Source organism: Lytechinus variegatus, chromosome 15 (assembly GCF_018143015.1).
Source record: "Lytechinus variegatus isolate NC3 chromosome 15, Lvar_3.0, whole genome shotgun sequence".
Lineage (NCBI taxonomy): Eukaryota > Metazoa > Echinodermata > Echinoidea > Temnopleuroida > Toxopneustidae > Lytechinus > Lytechinus variegatus.
In genome coordinates, this window is record NC_054754.1 from 23,817,176 (window position 1) to 23,832,068 (window position 14,893).

Sequence of the window (14,893 nt, forward strand, 5' to 3'; positions counted from 1 at the left end):
GGTCTTCGTGAATTCCTACAAACAAGCCCCTCTTCAGGTCCGAATTTCCTAAATTTTTAGCTCGCAAGAATTGATTATTGAGATGCGTATGTTAATCATGATTGCAATGACTGCAAGCGCTTTATGTGTAGATGTAATTGTAACAAATGCAGCGCTTAGCACTGTCCTCAAAATGTCTCTATGAGGTCGGTGTACTTGGCAACAGAGCGCACTTCGCGCGTTCATGAGTGACTCAAAATTTTTGCTGGTGCCCCCGATGCCGTGACCCAAGGTACGCCACTGGCAATCACTAAATCCCGTGAAGTATATATATATATATATAGATATATATACACATATATACACTAGTGTGTGTCTGCGTGTGTTCGTCGGTAAAAAAATCATATATGTACAACAGCTTCGGCAACTCTTTTATTTAAATATTTTGTGAAAGAAATGGATGAAGAGAACAATCGGGGTCGTCCTAGCCACTAACCCGTCTCTGTGGTCTAGTGGTTAATGCACTGGCGTTCAAAGCTGGGGGCCCGAGTTCGATTCCCGGCAGACTGACATTTTTTCGGCATCACTAATTTTTCCAAAGGGCAGATAGCTCTGGGGAACCTTGATTTAAGCTACCCCTATCATTGTTCTCTTCATATTTATTTATTTATTCAGGATGACAAGATCAGTTAAAAACTGTTTTACATCATGGTCCTGACATTAAAAACATAAATACATGTAAATCAATAATATATTATAAATGAGATAAAAATCAAAGTAATATCTAAAAGATTGTGTTTAAAGTGATGCAATGCAATACAAGAACATTTTCATTATGTTATACAAAGAAATAAAGTAAATGTAATTAAATTCAAGTATTTAACAACCAAAAAAGTACACGATTCATGGACGAAATGTATGAATTAATGGTTATAGAACTATATAAAAATCGGTAAAACTCAGGATAATAAAACAAATTCATAAGTTGAACACTGATATGAGATAGGAATAAAAAAGTGTTATATGATTTACATTAAAGTATGAGCATACATAACACATGTGTTTCATATATTTATGAAGCAAACTGAATTAAAAAAAAATAATACATAATAAATTGTAACGAATTACGACAAAGATATAGGTACTAAAAAAAGAAAACAATGTTTGGATCGAAGTGTATTTGAACAAAATGGTAGGTAAAATGTACATGAAACTGCATATCGGGTTTTGGGCTACAATTCCCTTCCTTAAATAATTAAAGCTCTCAGGTCATGTAGTACATATAAATTGCACATCATGGTTTTGGAATCAATTTCTTGTATTCAAATTAAAATTATCGAGTGATGTTGCATTTTGGAGACTGGGTGGAAGCTCGTTCCATATCATAGCACCAGCATATTAAATGATGGTTTGAATAATTCTAGCTTAGGTTTAGGTATTATTACATTTAAAGAATCTGCGTTTCTTGTGTTAAAACCATGGCGGTCACAATACATCTCAATTTCATTACACAATCTTCCAGGAGCTGTGCCATTAATGCATTTGTACATAAGTGCAAGAAAATAGTTGCGTCTTTGTTCAATGTTTGGCCACGACAAGTCCGTCATTAACTTAGTTCCATTGTATTTCTCATCAAAGTTTTTCGTGACAATTCGTGCTGCTCTTTTTTGTATTCTCAACAATGTCTTTTTGTAAACTTCTGGGCAATTACCCCATACAGAACATGCGTAATCATAGCATGGTTGAATTGTGGATTTATACAATATATTCAATAAGTTAGAGTTAACAAATTTACTACGTTTGGCAAGAATTTGGACTTTGTATGCGACATATTTACATAGAATATTAATGTGAGCATTCCATTTGAACTTATCATCAATCATGAGTCCAAGATATTTGATGTTATTGACTTGCTCAATCTTGTGCCCCTCAATATAAACGTTAAGTTCATTTAAGGACTTTGATTTTAATAGTTTTATCTTTATTAATTCGAAGTCTGTTATCAACACACACACACACACACACATATATATATATATATATATATATATATAAAAATATAAGTGTGTGTGTGTGTGTTCGTGGGTGTGTCTGTATATTTGTATGAATAGATAAATAAGATACTCTCCAGCGTTTAGTCAAGGAAATGAACGTCAAACAAACAGCTATTCATCTGTATTTTAATCTATGCAAAACGGTCGAAACGTTTGAAATAGGAATGCTGAATAATCAAGAATACAAAATGACAGAAAGTGCAGCGAGGAAGTTCAAAACCTCCCAAATACTCGTAGTCAATGGATTTCGTTATTAAAACCACTTAGCGCTTTAAAGAAATAGTTCTGTACTGTAAGTACAAGAAACAAGTTAAAAGATATGACCATGATATCTTTTAATCGACGAACAGTCAATTTCCGTTAATTCCGGTGCACTTCTTAGAAGGAAAATGCGAAAGGAAAACGGGTCCCTTTCTTGATTTACCTTTCGAATTTTTCGTAGCACTTTCGTCACTTTCTTTATTTGATCATGGACTTGATTTCACAATTGCCATATCATTTTGATAGAAAAAAAATCACCTAGGCCTATTGATATTAATAATTCTATTTTACAAAATGGAGACGATTCTTCAATCAAGATGCGTTTTTTCAGTTTTCTTTGCCGATGTCAATTTCCTATTGGAGGCGAGATGAAGGTCAGTTTCTCTTCATTTTCTTTGAATCAATTTATCCTGAGCACTTTTTTATGTTTATGAAGCCTTGCAAAATAGCATCATTGTAATGAAAATCAAAGCGAAGTAAAATAAAAAAAAAAGATTTGTCCGAGATGGTTCGTCATCAGAAAAGGAAGTTAATTGTGCAAACTTCTCACATCGGGATTATTTGAAAAGTTCACTAGGTTGTCAAAATGTTATGAAAGAAAAAAAATGGAACAAATGGCAAACACTGACTGATTTTTCTTTAATTTTTTTTTTTTTTTATTTCTTCAGTAAGGCTTCTTTTTATTGGTTAGCAATTAGGCGGGGTGGGTTTTTTGAGAAGAAAATGTAATTCAAAATTTGACTCTCATTATAAAAACAGCTTGTTGTTGCTAGGAGATTCGGCAAACGATCATTCTATATCGTTCCAACCGCGGCACTCTTAGTTATTCAACATGGCTGATCTTAATGAAGACATGGCTGAAATCATTTTCCAAGGTTTGGCTTTCACCCTTAATGCTCTAACAGTCGGCATCATCATTACGATCAAGAAGATGAGAAAGCGCCAGAATATTTTCACCTGCAACATCGCCTTGGCTGATGGACTTTCAGCTTTACTTGTGATCGTTGCAAAAGGGCTGTTATACCAAGGTGTTCTGTACAGAGGGGTAAGTGAACACGTGATTAATTCTATAAGATGGAAGGAAAAGGAATAAAAAAATGTGTATACCATTACATTCAACTGATGAAGGAATGTCTGTGAACACGATAACTGAGGATCTTTGTTCTCTTGTTAATTTTGTCAAACCTCACTTCAAAACAATATTTGGATTATTGCTTTCGAATTTATTACATTGCCCCACAATAGATTTTATATTGTACACACCTTTCCGCCTTCGACGTGACAAAATTACAACCTCAAAATTAAAGAAAGATGATAAAATCAATATTTCGGGTACATAATTTCGCCACAATTTCACTATACACGGAATATATTTCTCTCATTTTTCTGCTTAATCATGATAATAAAATGCAAATTAAACCTTCACTATAAAATAAATAATAAGAAATATTCTAATTAACTAGCTAGCAGTGTTCCTTTTATCGTTCATTTTCATTGATTCAAGGTAACATTGAAAAACTCTGAAAATTATTAATTATATATATATAATATATATATATATATATATATATATATAAATGCGTATCTTGCCAAAGAGCATGTATCTTGGTAAAGTGAAGCATTCTTGTCTGTTCGTCGACAGGGTATAGCAAATCAATTAATTCTTTTATTATGTAACTTATTATTTTTAATATTCATGTAAATAATAATAATGCTCACTATGATTGAACAGAAAATTAAACAATTTGAAATGACAGCTGGAGATGTAATAAGCTCTTTTTGTCTCACCTGCGAAGCAAAGTGAGACTATAGGCGCCGCTTTTCCGACGGCGGCGGCGGCGTCAACATCAAATCTTAACCTGAGGTTAAGTTTTTGAAATGACATCATAACTTAGAAAGTATATGGACCTAGTTCATGAAACTTGGCCATAAGGTTAATCAAGTATTACTGAAGATCCTATTAGAGTTTCATGTCACATGACCAAGGTCAAAGGTCATTTAGGGTCAATGAACTTAGACCATGTTGGAGGAATCAACATCGAAATCTTAACCTGTGGTTAAGTTTTTGAAATGTCATCATAACTTAGAAAATATATGGACCTAGTTCATGAAACTTGGACATAAGGTTAATCAAGTGTCACTGAACATCCTGCATGAGTTTCACGTCACATGACCAAGGTCAAAGGTCATTTAGGGTCAATGGACTTTGGCCGAATTGGGGATATCTGTTGAATTCCCATCATAACTTTGAAAGTTTATGGATCTGATTCATGAAACTTGGACATAATAGTAATCAAGCATCACTGAAAAGTTTGTGCAAGTTTCAGGTCTCATGATTAAGGTCAAAGGTCATTTAGGGTCAATGAACTTTGGCCGAATCGGGGGTATCTGTTGAATTACCATCATAACTTTGAAAGTTTATTGGTCTAGTTCATTAAACTTGGACATTAGAGTAATCAAGTATCACTGAACATCCTGTGCACGTTTCAGGTCACATGACCAAGGTCAAAGGTCAATGAACTTTGGCCGAATTGGGTGTATCTGTTGAATTACCATCATAACTTTGAAAGTTTATGGATCTGATTCATGAAACTTGTACATAAGAGTAATCAAGTATCACTGAACATCCTGTTTGAGTTTCAGGTCACATGATCAAGGTCAAAGGTCATGTAAGGTCAATGAACTTTGGCCATGTTGGGGTATTTTGTTGAATAACCACCATATCTCTGTAAGTTTATTGGTCTAGTTCATAAAAAGTGGACATAAGAGTAACCATGTATCACTGAACATCTTGTGCGAGTTAGAGTAGTATTCAAAGTCAGCACTGCTGCTACATTGAACCGCGTGATGCAGGTGAGACGGCCAGAGGCATTCCACTTGTTTATTTTAAGTAAACGCAGTTTATCTCACTCCCCCTATTTCTATCTTTCTATCCTCCCCCTTCTCCTCATTTATCTCTCAATTTTGATTTAATCTTTTGTTTGTTCATGTTGTTGCGGAATTTATTCTTAATCAGTCAAATGATACAGGAGCGCTTTTCATTGATTTAAGACGTGCTTTTGATACCGTAAATACGTCTTTTTTGTTGAATGAATTAAAGAATATAGGTTTAAGTGATTTTTCTTTAGCATGGTTTAATTCGTATTAAAATAACAGAAAACAATATATGTTGCGATAAAAAATGCTAAATCAAATGATCGATGTATTTCCCTTGGAGATCCACAAGGATCTATATTAGGTCCGTTTCTTTTTAGGCCTACTTGTTATTTATATTGATGATATGTTAAAAGTTTTGAATCATGGAAAGTTAGTAATGTACGCTGATGATACTACCCTATATGTAAGTGCTACGTCTATTTTTTAAATAAAAGTAAAGCTTCAGAATGAATTTGATGCAATCGGTAAGTGGATCAAGTTAAATAAGCTGTGTTTAAATGTTGATAAAACCAAATATATGATCATTGGAAGTATAAAAAAAAAGAGACTAAAGGTATTAAAAGATAGTGAGATTTCTATTAAGTATGAAAGTATTGAAATTGAAAAGTGTAATAGTTTTAAATGTCTTGGGGCCCGCTGCATAAAACTTTTTACCTGAGAAAACTCAGGATGTTTTTACCGGAGTTTCTTCCCTGTGTTAAAGTCAATGGCAGAAATCAGACTAACCTTACTTTTAGTTTTTACCAGAGTTTTCTCAGGTAAAAAGTTTTATGCAAACTCTCTGTTAAAAGACATTTCCTCAATCTTGCCTGGGCCGATCAACTACGATGCAATACCAATTCCCCTTTCAGGACTGATGCTTTTAACTATCATCTCTTTTTTAATGTATTACTTCATTGAATACTGTTGCCACTTTATAGTCTGTATTTCAACAATGTCATAATATACTGATGACTGTATATGTATTATCGCCAATGATTGTTTTTAATTGTATAGTTGTATTGTTTGTTATCCAGGGCCTCATGGAAGATCAACTTTTGTTGAATGAGCTTCCCTGGTAAACTATATGAATAAATAAATAAATAAACAAATAAATGTGGCAGTAACTACACTTGAAGAGGTTTACTGCCTACTTTCTCAAATAGTGCCACCATTAAGTCAGTATAAGAACTCACTTTACAAATAATAAATTGCATAAGCAGGACAATTTATTATGGTCGTTACAATCAATATTATTGTGTGAACTCATTTCCTTGTAAATGTAATCAATTATATATTTTATACTTTGTTGTTGTAGGGCTTCTTCGCCAAAAGACATATTAATAGAGTCTTTGTTTCAATATTTTGCACATCTTTGTGTTTGTAAATAATTCAGATGTTGATTCAAAAGACGGTCTAAAACGTAGGGAAAAGATTAATATTGTTAAATCGAACGAAGGTATCAAATTCCATCTAACCGAAGTCTAATATCCACTGAATCATTTCAGCCATTAAAATTTATATTTGGAGTTGATCGTTGGGCTCTCTGGCGCTCTATAATTAGCATGATTAGCATGATTAGATTGTTAGGTTTTTATTTTTGCTTCTAAAATGAATTTTTTCTTCGCTCTTTTAACACGTACCTTACCTTAATGTAATAGGGGTTAGTGGGTTCAAACTTTAATATATCATTTTAACATGCCTAAGGGTTAGTATTATTTGCAACACATCAAGAGGTGCTGATTAGTGCAATTATGCTCTACTAAGCACCCTATATATGAACCAAGTGATAAAGGTTGAAATTTGAACCTTTTTATGTCTATAGTATGTACCTTTAAAGAATTATGCACCTCGAAAAGTTAGGTTGCGCCTTTTAGATCGCAAACAAGCGTTCTTGGTGCGAATAATGATTTTAAAAAATGTGCATTTCCAAAACTTTTTTCCACTTATAGGGTGCAAGATAACACCCCAAAAAGGTTGGTAAAAATGTTTTATTTAGGCTTAAAAAATTGTAGTCATGGTAGTGAGTAATAATTGAGTAACTGGATATGACCAAACTTCTGACCGATTTTATCCTGAAATTTTCAGACCATTCCAACGTTTAGGAAATTGATTTACGTATATTAAAAAACAAGCAAGCAGATATTTCATTTTGACTGAGAACCCGATCACAGAAAACTCCAAATGTGGATTATACGCAAACTATCCCGTGTATCTTAGTTTTAAACATTTGCTACAAACTGGGATCGTCTTGGAACTAAATCGATTGTTGTTCTAACTCTTCTTCTTTCATATTTGCTTGATTTCCTCAGGTTCTGTGGATCCTCCTTTCCTACCGATCACTATACTTCATAGGAATATTCAGCACATTGGCTGTGGCGCTCCACCGCTTCATCATCATTCGTTTCGACCCCTTCAACAAGCGCAACATCGTCACAGCCCCTCGCTGTATCATTGGTTGCTTCCTAATTTGGGCCGTACCCTTTGTAACGTTCTTCAGTATTGATCTAAGCACGAGTTTAGCAATCATCCGACTTGGATTACCGGCTATGATATTCGCCACAAACGGTATCTCTACTGTGTGTTACTTGCTGGTGTACTGGGCTATTACAAGGGCGGCGCATGCAGCCGGTTTATCCGACCGCGCGCTCGTACAACGCTTGCAACAGAATAGGAGAGTCCTCGTGACCTTTGCGCTTGTTGTGCTAACTAATATAGTATGCTGGACCCCATACTGCATATGTAATTTCATATCCACCGCAAGACCAGACCTGGCATTCGATAACCGTCAATTCACTCCTTGGTACGGAGTTACTTTCAAGATTGCGCGCGGAATGCAGTCCCTTAATGGCGTTCTGAATCCCATCATTTACTGGAGTCGGTTAACCGATTTTCGCCAGCTTCTGAAGGAGGTCTGCCCATGTCGTAAGACTGGAGGTAAGGAAACTGCATCAAGTATTGCCAACAACAGTAGCGTTGCTGAGACCTCTCTGAGAACAGAGCCTTCGGAATCTTCTCCTAATGAGCAGCATGAAGTCCGAGGTTTGGATGCAGTACAAGGAAACCAAGTCAGCTATGTTGTCAACACCTGATTGCACATACTCTTAAAATGTTGGGCAACATACTGTCCACACAACAACTGGTTAAAAAAAATATCAAATTCTTGGTAGTTTTCAACCGATACTGTGTAGTTTTCACCCAAAGCACACATTATTGGTATAAAACATGCCAGAATTGGATAAAGCTTTAACCAATTGTTGTGTGGACAGTATGTTGCTTAACATCTTTAAGAGTGCACATCTTTTTTTCATGGGGGGAGTAGTCTAACGGTACGTTAGTTTTATTTGGTGAAAAAGCAGATATTGAATGATTTTGTTTGTAAAACTTTCAAAATCCAGTAATACACTTGAAGAATTACAGAGCAGTTTTTCAAAAAAAACGCGAAAGCTTGGAGATATACTTCTATACATTAAGGTTATATGAATAATGGTCAATAATGTGCAGAAAAATAAATTATCAGAACACATCTGTTTTAAACAACTCTGTTAGATTGTACTTAAACATCTAAGCGGGGATCCAAAATCTATCTGTCGCTCGGAATACTTTCTAGTTTCATATAGTGTACTTGAAAATATCCTATCATGTCATTAAAGGACAAGTCCACCCCAACAAAAACTTGATTTGAATAAAAAGAGAAAACTTCAACAAGCATAACACTGAAAATTTCACTAAATTCGGATGTAAAATAAGAAAATTATGGCATTTTAAAGTTTCGCTTCATTTCACAAAACAGTTATATGCACATCTCGGTCGGTAAGCAAATGAGGGACTGATGACATCACTTACTATTTCTTTTGTATTTTATTATATGAAATATTTTTATTTTCTCGTCATTGTCATATGAAATGAAGTTTAATTCCTCCCTGAACACGTGGAATTCCATTATTTTAACATTTTGTGCTTCAGGCAAGGAGATCCTAATCGCCAAATTCATAAAAATTGAAATATTGTATAATTCAAACAATAAAAAAACAAAAGAAATAGTGAGTGAGTGACATCATTAACTCTCTCATTCGGATGTAACTGGCTCGTAATTCATATAACTATTTTGCTAATAATTAGCTAAACTTTGAAATGTCATAACTTTCTTATTGTACATCCGATTTTGATGAAATTTTCAGCATTGTGCTTGTCTGATTTTTCCCTCTACTGATTCAAATCAACATTTTTCTGAGGTGGACTTGACCTTTAATTATCAAACATCACTTGGTTATAGTATACTACCAGATTAACAGATTGCCTGGTGTAAAAATGAGCACGCTTTCATGTTTTTGTTGTCGATAAATAATATGACATTTGAAATGTTAGTATTTTTCTGATAGACACTTGGTCACATTTTCAAAGATAGTGTTGTTTTCCGCACTTTATAATCGAATGATGTACTCAAATTGTTGACGTTATGTATTTTAAATCCATGAATGTTGGCGTATGGTGAGGCGACAGGAATGCCCATGGTAAAAACCTGCAGCCAAGAGTTAAAGGAGAGGTTTACCCTGACGAAGTTTTCAAAAATGAACCCCAACCACAGGGTTCAATTTTTGAACCCCAAATCAGGGGTTCAATTTTTGAACCCATAGGGTGCTGATTTTGCATCAACCCTTCGGGGTTCGATTTTGAACCTTTATTTCTTAGTGTGTAGCATACATTTTCCATATAAAAACAACAAAAATACAAAACGGGTGGATTCATTTTTGCCAACATGACAATACAACTGTCCTTCTATGGGGTTCATAAGCAGTACAAAGTGAAAACATGATAGAAAAACATGAAGAAAAAAACATACAGTAAAACATACAAAATATCAAAAAACTATAACCTGTCACGGAATAGATCTTATTATGATAATTTGGCAAAATTTTACACGAAATATTTTGCTGATGGCTTATTCTGCTATCATAATCATTAATATGTGTATCAAGGAGTAAAACAACTGTTGAAATGTACATTATCGAATACTGCCTTGTTCAAACCTATAAATCGCTGTCAACCACACTACCTTCTTACACATTTCTTCATTATTTCAGCAACAAAGATCTACATACTCTCTTCGTTCTGCAGCTGCTCCTTCCTATGTCATTCCAAAATCCAGAAAACAGGCCGATTTCAACTCCTTTCAATCTCTTGCCTCCCGTCTTTGGAACAAACTCCCTCCATCTCTTCGAACCTCTCTTCTCTTGACTTCTTCAAAAAAACATCTCAAAACACACTTATATGACCATAAACCTTAACTTGCCTTATGCAATCAACAGCACTTTGTATCCTCTGGAAAAAGCGCTATATTAATCCAATTGTTATTATTATTAATGTAAGATATGACAAACTGAATGTACAATGATTGCACAGATACAATATCTTAAGACGCAACGTTGTTGACGGACCATTTAAATGTAACTAAATGTAAACAGATTTGTTTCCCGTAAACAATTTTTAAGTGGACAGCTTAAGTTTGAGCGTAAAAGTATTGAAGGAAAATAAGTATAAAATACATATTCCATTGTTCAGTTAAAAAATTAGTTGTATTAGTCATACAGTGGTTTATGAATGGGTCGAGCCCTGCCCGGTAGGATATCATTATTGGGTATGTTAGTGGAGTTTACATCAGCTTTTGTTTGGATGGTGTTTGATGAAATGTTGTTGGGGTCTTTACCTAGTTTTCTCATGTGGTTCGGAAAGTAGGTAGTGTTTTTAATTTGAAAGGGAAGATGCACAATATCATATACTTCAAAATTAGTATCTTAACAAAGTATTGCATTGCTGTTATTATTTGTTCTCTTTCGTTCTATTGTATACCTTTGTATAGAATCATCATTTATGCAATTTTGGTTTATAATTCGTTTATATAAATTTATATTTATAATTTGACCTTCAATCAATTTGTATCCTATTAATTTTTTAACTACGTGATATAAAAGTACTGATTCCGATAACTATAAAACCCTCTTAATTAAATATTGTAAATGAAACTCCTAGTCATCATTTATTTTATTATGAAGAATGGTTATCATGTAATATTTCAAATGAGCTGTAAATAATGAAAACTTGTATTCATAGAGTTCAACTGAAAAAAACCCTGTAATATATCTCCATAGGCTTTCATACTGAAATTGCATCTTCTCGCATGTATATTGTATATACATAATGTGAGCAGTTATACATGCATAACAGCTTTGGCAACTCTTGTATTTAGATATTTTGTGAAAGAATTAAATAAAGAGAGTAAATACCAATATTAGATGTTACCTTATCTTAATTTTATCATTGACATTCGAATGTAAATTGATCACAATGCAGACATTTTGGCAGCGTCATGCAAATGCCCTCTTTATATGTACACTTCAGTTTCAAAATTGTCAATTTCGAGAGGGGCTTTCAGGAAGTTTTAGCGGCGTCATTTCGTGTCTGTTGGATCAGGGTTCACTGTTAAAAATAATTTAAACAACACTGTTTACTATGTGAATCACACAATAGTTTAAACAAGTGTTCAAAATCTTACACAATCAGCATGCTTAGATTATTGATGATTAAATATTTAAATTAAAATTTTATTGTTTAAGATTTTAAACACTCGATTGAAATGTTTGAACAACTGCTGTGCAATTCACATAGTAAACAGCGTTGTTTAAATTGTTTTAACAGTGTTGTTGGGGGCTTGTCAGTTATCCTTCCAACAAGCAGGCACTGTAGGCACTGTAAATATATATATACATATATATATATATATACATATATATATATATATATATACATTTAGTGTGATGATAAGTTTACTTCTACCAAACGCTATTGAGTTGTGAATATGAAGCATAATGAGATGAGGTGAGGCCAACTCAACAGAAAGCTGAAGCGAATAATGGTGTCCTGCGTCATCTATTGAGTTAGCCTTGCCTCATCTCATTATTTATATATATATACAGTGCGTCCCAGAATAAACGAAACCGAGATTTAGCGATCATTTATCATAACTTAATCATAAATAGAATAGACAAATGACCTACCAATTCAAAGCTTAGAATCTCCTCTTTCATCTGATATTACTTAGGTTATTGGTTATTTCTTATTCACGCATGAGTGAGCAAAAACCATTTGAACAAAGGATACCAAAAACTTATTTGGCGGGGGCTATCTTGGTTTCAAAAAGAAAACCACATTTCTAAAAAGTTCAATATCTGCTCTTTAATTTGGTACCAAAATTACAAAAAATGGTCAAGAAATAAAAAAGTTCTGTTCATTTGAAATAAGGCTTGTATTTCCATAATTTCATGAGATAAACCTGCATGCTTTCACCGGTTTCCCACAGAAGCTTTCGCATGGTGAACAAAAGATTTAATGCATGGCTGATCGTCAACAAAACAGAGTGTCGAGAGAGTTTGAAAGCCATCCTGGAGAACCTCTTCATTTTATGAAATTATTGAAATTCAAGCCTTATTTCAAATGACCAGAACTTTGTTATTTCGTGACCATTTTCTGTAATTTAGGTATCAAATTAAAGAGGAGATATTGAACTTTTCAAAAATGTGGTTTTCTTTTTGAAACCCAGATACCCCCCGCCAAATGAGTTTTTGATATCCTTTCTTCAAATTGCATTTGCTCACTCATGCGTGAATAAGAAATAATCTAAGTAATATCAGATGAAAGAAGAGGTTCTAAGCTTTAAATTGGTAGGTCATTTGTCTATTTTATTTATGATTAAGTAATGATAAATGATCGCTAAATCTCGGTTTCGTTTTTTCTGGGACGCACTGTATATATATATATATATATATATATATATATATATATATATATATATATATATATATATATATATATATATATATATATATTCTCTCAGGATAACTGATAAGGCTCTGTGAAGGTCACGCATGGGGCATGATGCTCTTATTGTAGACATGATTATCTTTAGAGTACGATGAGATCCTCTTCTCATACAGCAATATATCAAGACACGCTTCATCTATAATTCTATACCTCAAGAGGTAATCATAATGATTTATTTCTTTCTTAAGAACGCAAAAATGTAAATTTTGGTGGCTTTTGTTCATGCCTTTATAACAATACATTGCAGTGTCTCTGATATGGTAATTGTAAAGGTAAATGATCTCAGTATTATGAAGAATCCTGTTCTGCATTTATTATTTGTCCGTCATTTTCGGCCGGCTGAAGAAGGGATTTTTCTTTCTTACTTTCAATCAAGTTTTTCTGACTGATTCATAGTATTGGATCAAGACACAAATAAATCAAAGAGCTGGATGATATTAGGCCTATTATAATCACTATTTCTTTCAACGCCTAATCCTTTAAAATGCTAAGTTTGGTACACACAATTCTACTCTCTGAAATAGGGGCTCTTATAGTTACGAACGACTAATAGTTGTCATATCTAATTTGGTCAAGATTAGGCCTATTCGCCAAATGGACATCAGACTTTGATTATCTTGAACATTATTCTAGCAAAACAAATACATATATATATATTAACATTTATGTACACTCTTAAAACAAATCAGTCAAACTCACTAGATCAGTAGTCAGTTTGTTGTAATTGATATGTCTAGTTACACTTACGATGTATATTATAGTCAGAAATAACTCTGTCCCAATCAAGTATGACTAGAACAGTTGTACCCAGATGACATGAATAGCTAGTCAATTTGACTGATTTGTTTTGAGAGAGCACTTCTTATGTAAATATGCTCAAAGCGCTTTATATTATAACATACAAATGAATAATTCTACTCTCCAAGTGCTTACAATGAATTTATAAAGTCGGTGTAACAGGGAAAATTACTTGGGTTTCAGTGTAGGTCGTTTTTGATAATTGTACAGAAGGATATGAACGGATGTTGAATACTTGAATACTTGTCCACTTCAACTTATGCATTCTAGGAAAATTAAATCATCCCCAAATTTGCCCTTTTTTTTAGGCAGGCAGACACGGGGCATTCAGTTTGGATTTTTAATGGCAGCGTAATCTCTAATTAGGTTGTCAGGTTTGGATCAACTGGATGGACTTAAGATTTCAATTTCCCAACCACTAAAACCCCCGAATTCATACAAAAATTTTTATTTAAACATAAATCACCAAAAATTACTTTTTTTTCGAAACGGCCATCACCAGCAGTCATGTTTGATATTCTAATTGCGGTAACTCTGATGAGGAGGACAAGACTACGTCATCTTGTTAAATAGAGTTTAGACTTAGATTCCTTGACGCATACATTCGTAATTCCGTAGCTTCGTTATTCCGAAGGTTCGGTATTCCGAAGGTTCGTTATTCCGAAAGTTCGTATTTCCGAAGGTTCACAATTCCGAAGGTTCGTTAGTCCGAAAACGAAGTGAGGTTCGTAATTCCGAAGGTTCGTTAATCCGAAAAAGAAATGAGGTTCGTTAGTCCGAAAAGTAAATGATTAAATAACCTTATTTCGTTTTTGGACTAACGAACCCCCCCCCCCCCGGGGCACTCAGTATATAACGCATAGTGGGTATGTGCCGCGGAGGGGACCCCCATATTTACACTCAAATTTCCGTTCCAAGGCATTTTTGTCTTATTGACAAAAAGAACAAAGAAAGCCACTCCAAAGCATAGCATTTTCTTCTCATAGAGAAAAAAAGAAGATATCCGC

At 33.9% G+C, this 14,893-nt stretch overlaps 1 protein-coding gene across 1 annotated transcript; it reads left to right on the plus strand.

Annotated features, from left to right (window-relative positions):
* The first annotated feature begins 3,126 nt into the window (after positions 1-3,126).
* On the plus strand, positions 3,127-8,302 carry LOC121428415 (melanocortin receptor 4-like). The gene is made up of 2 exons (XM_041625013.1): positions 3,127-3,339; positions 7,523-8,302. The coding sequence occupies exons 1-2, from the start codon at positions 3,127-3,129 to the stop codon at positions 8,300-8,302; spliced, it is 993 nt and encodes a 330-aa protein (XP_041480947.1).
* Positions 8,303-14,893: the final 6,591 nt, after the last annotated feature.

Coding starts and splice junctions, on each gene's coding strand:
- LOC121428415 (XM_041625013.1), top strand. CDS start 3,127: ATGGCTGATCTTAATGAAGACATGGCTGAAATCATTTTCCAAGGTTTG. Junction 3,340..7,522: donor AAGGTGTTCTGTACAGAGGG/GTAAGTGAACAC, acceptor TGATTTCCTCAG/GTTCTGTGGATCCTCCTTTC.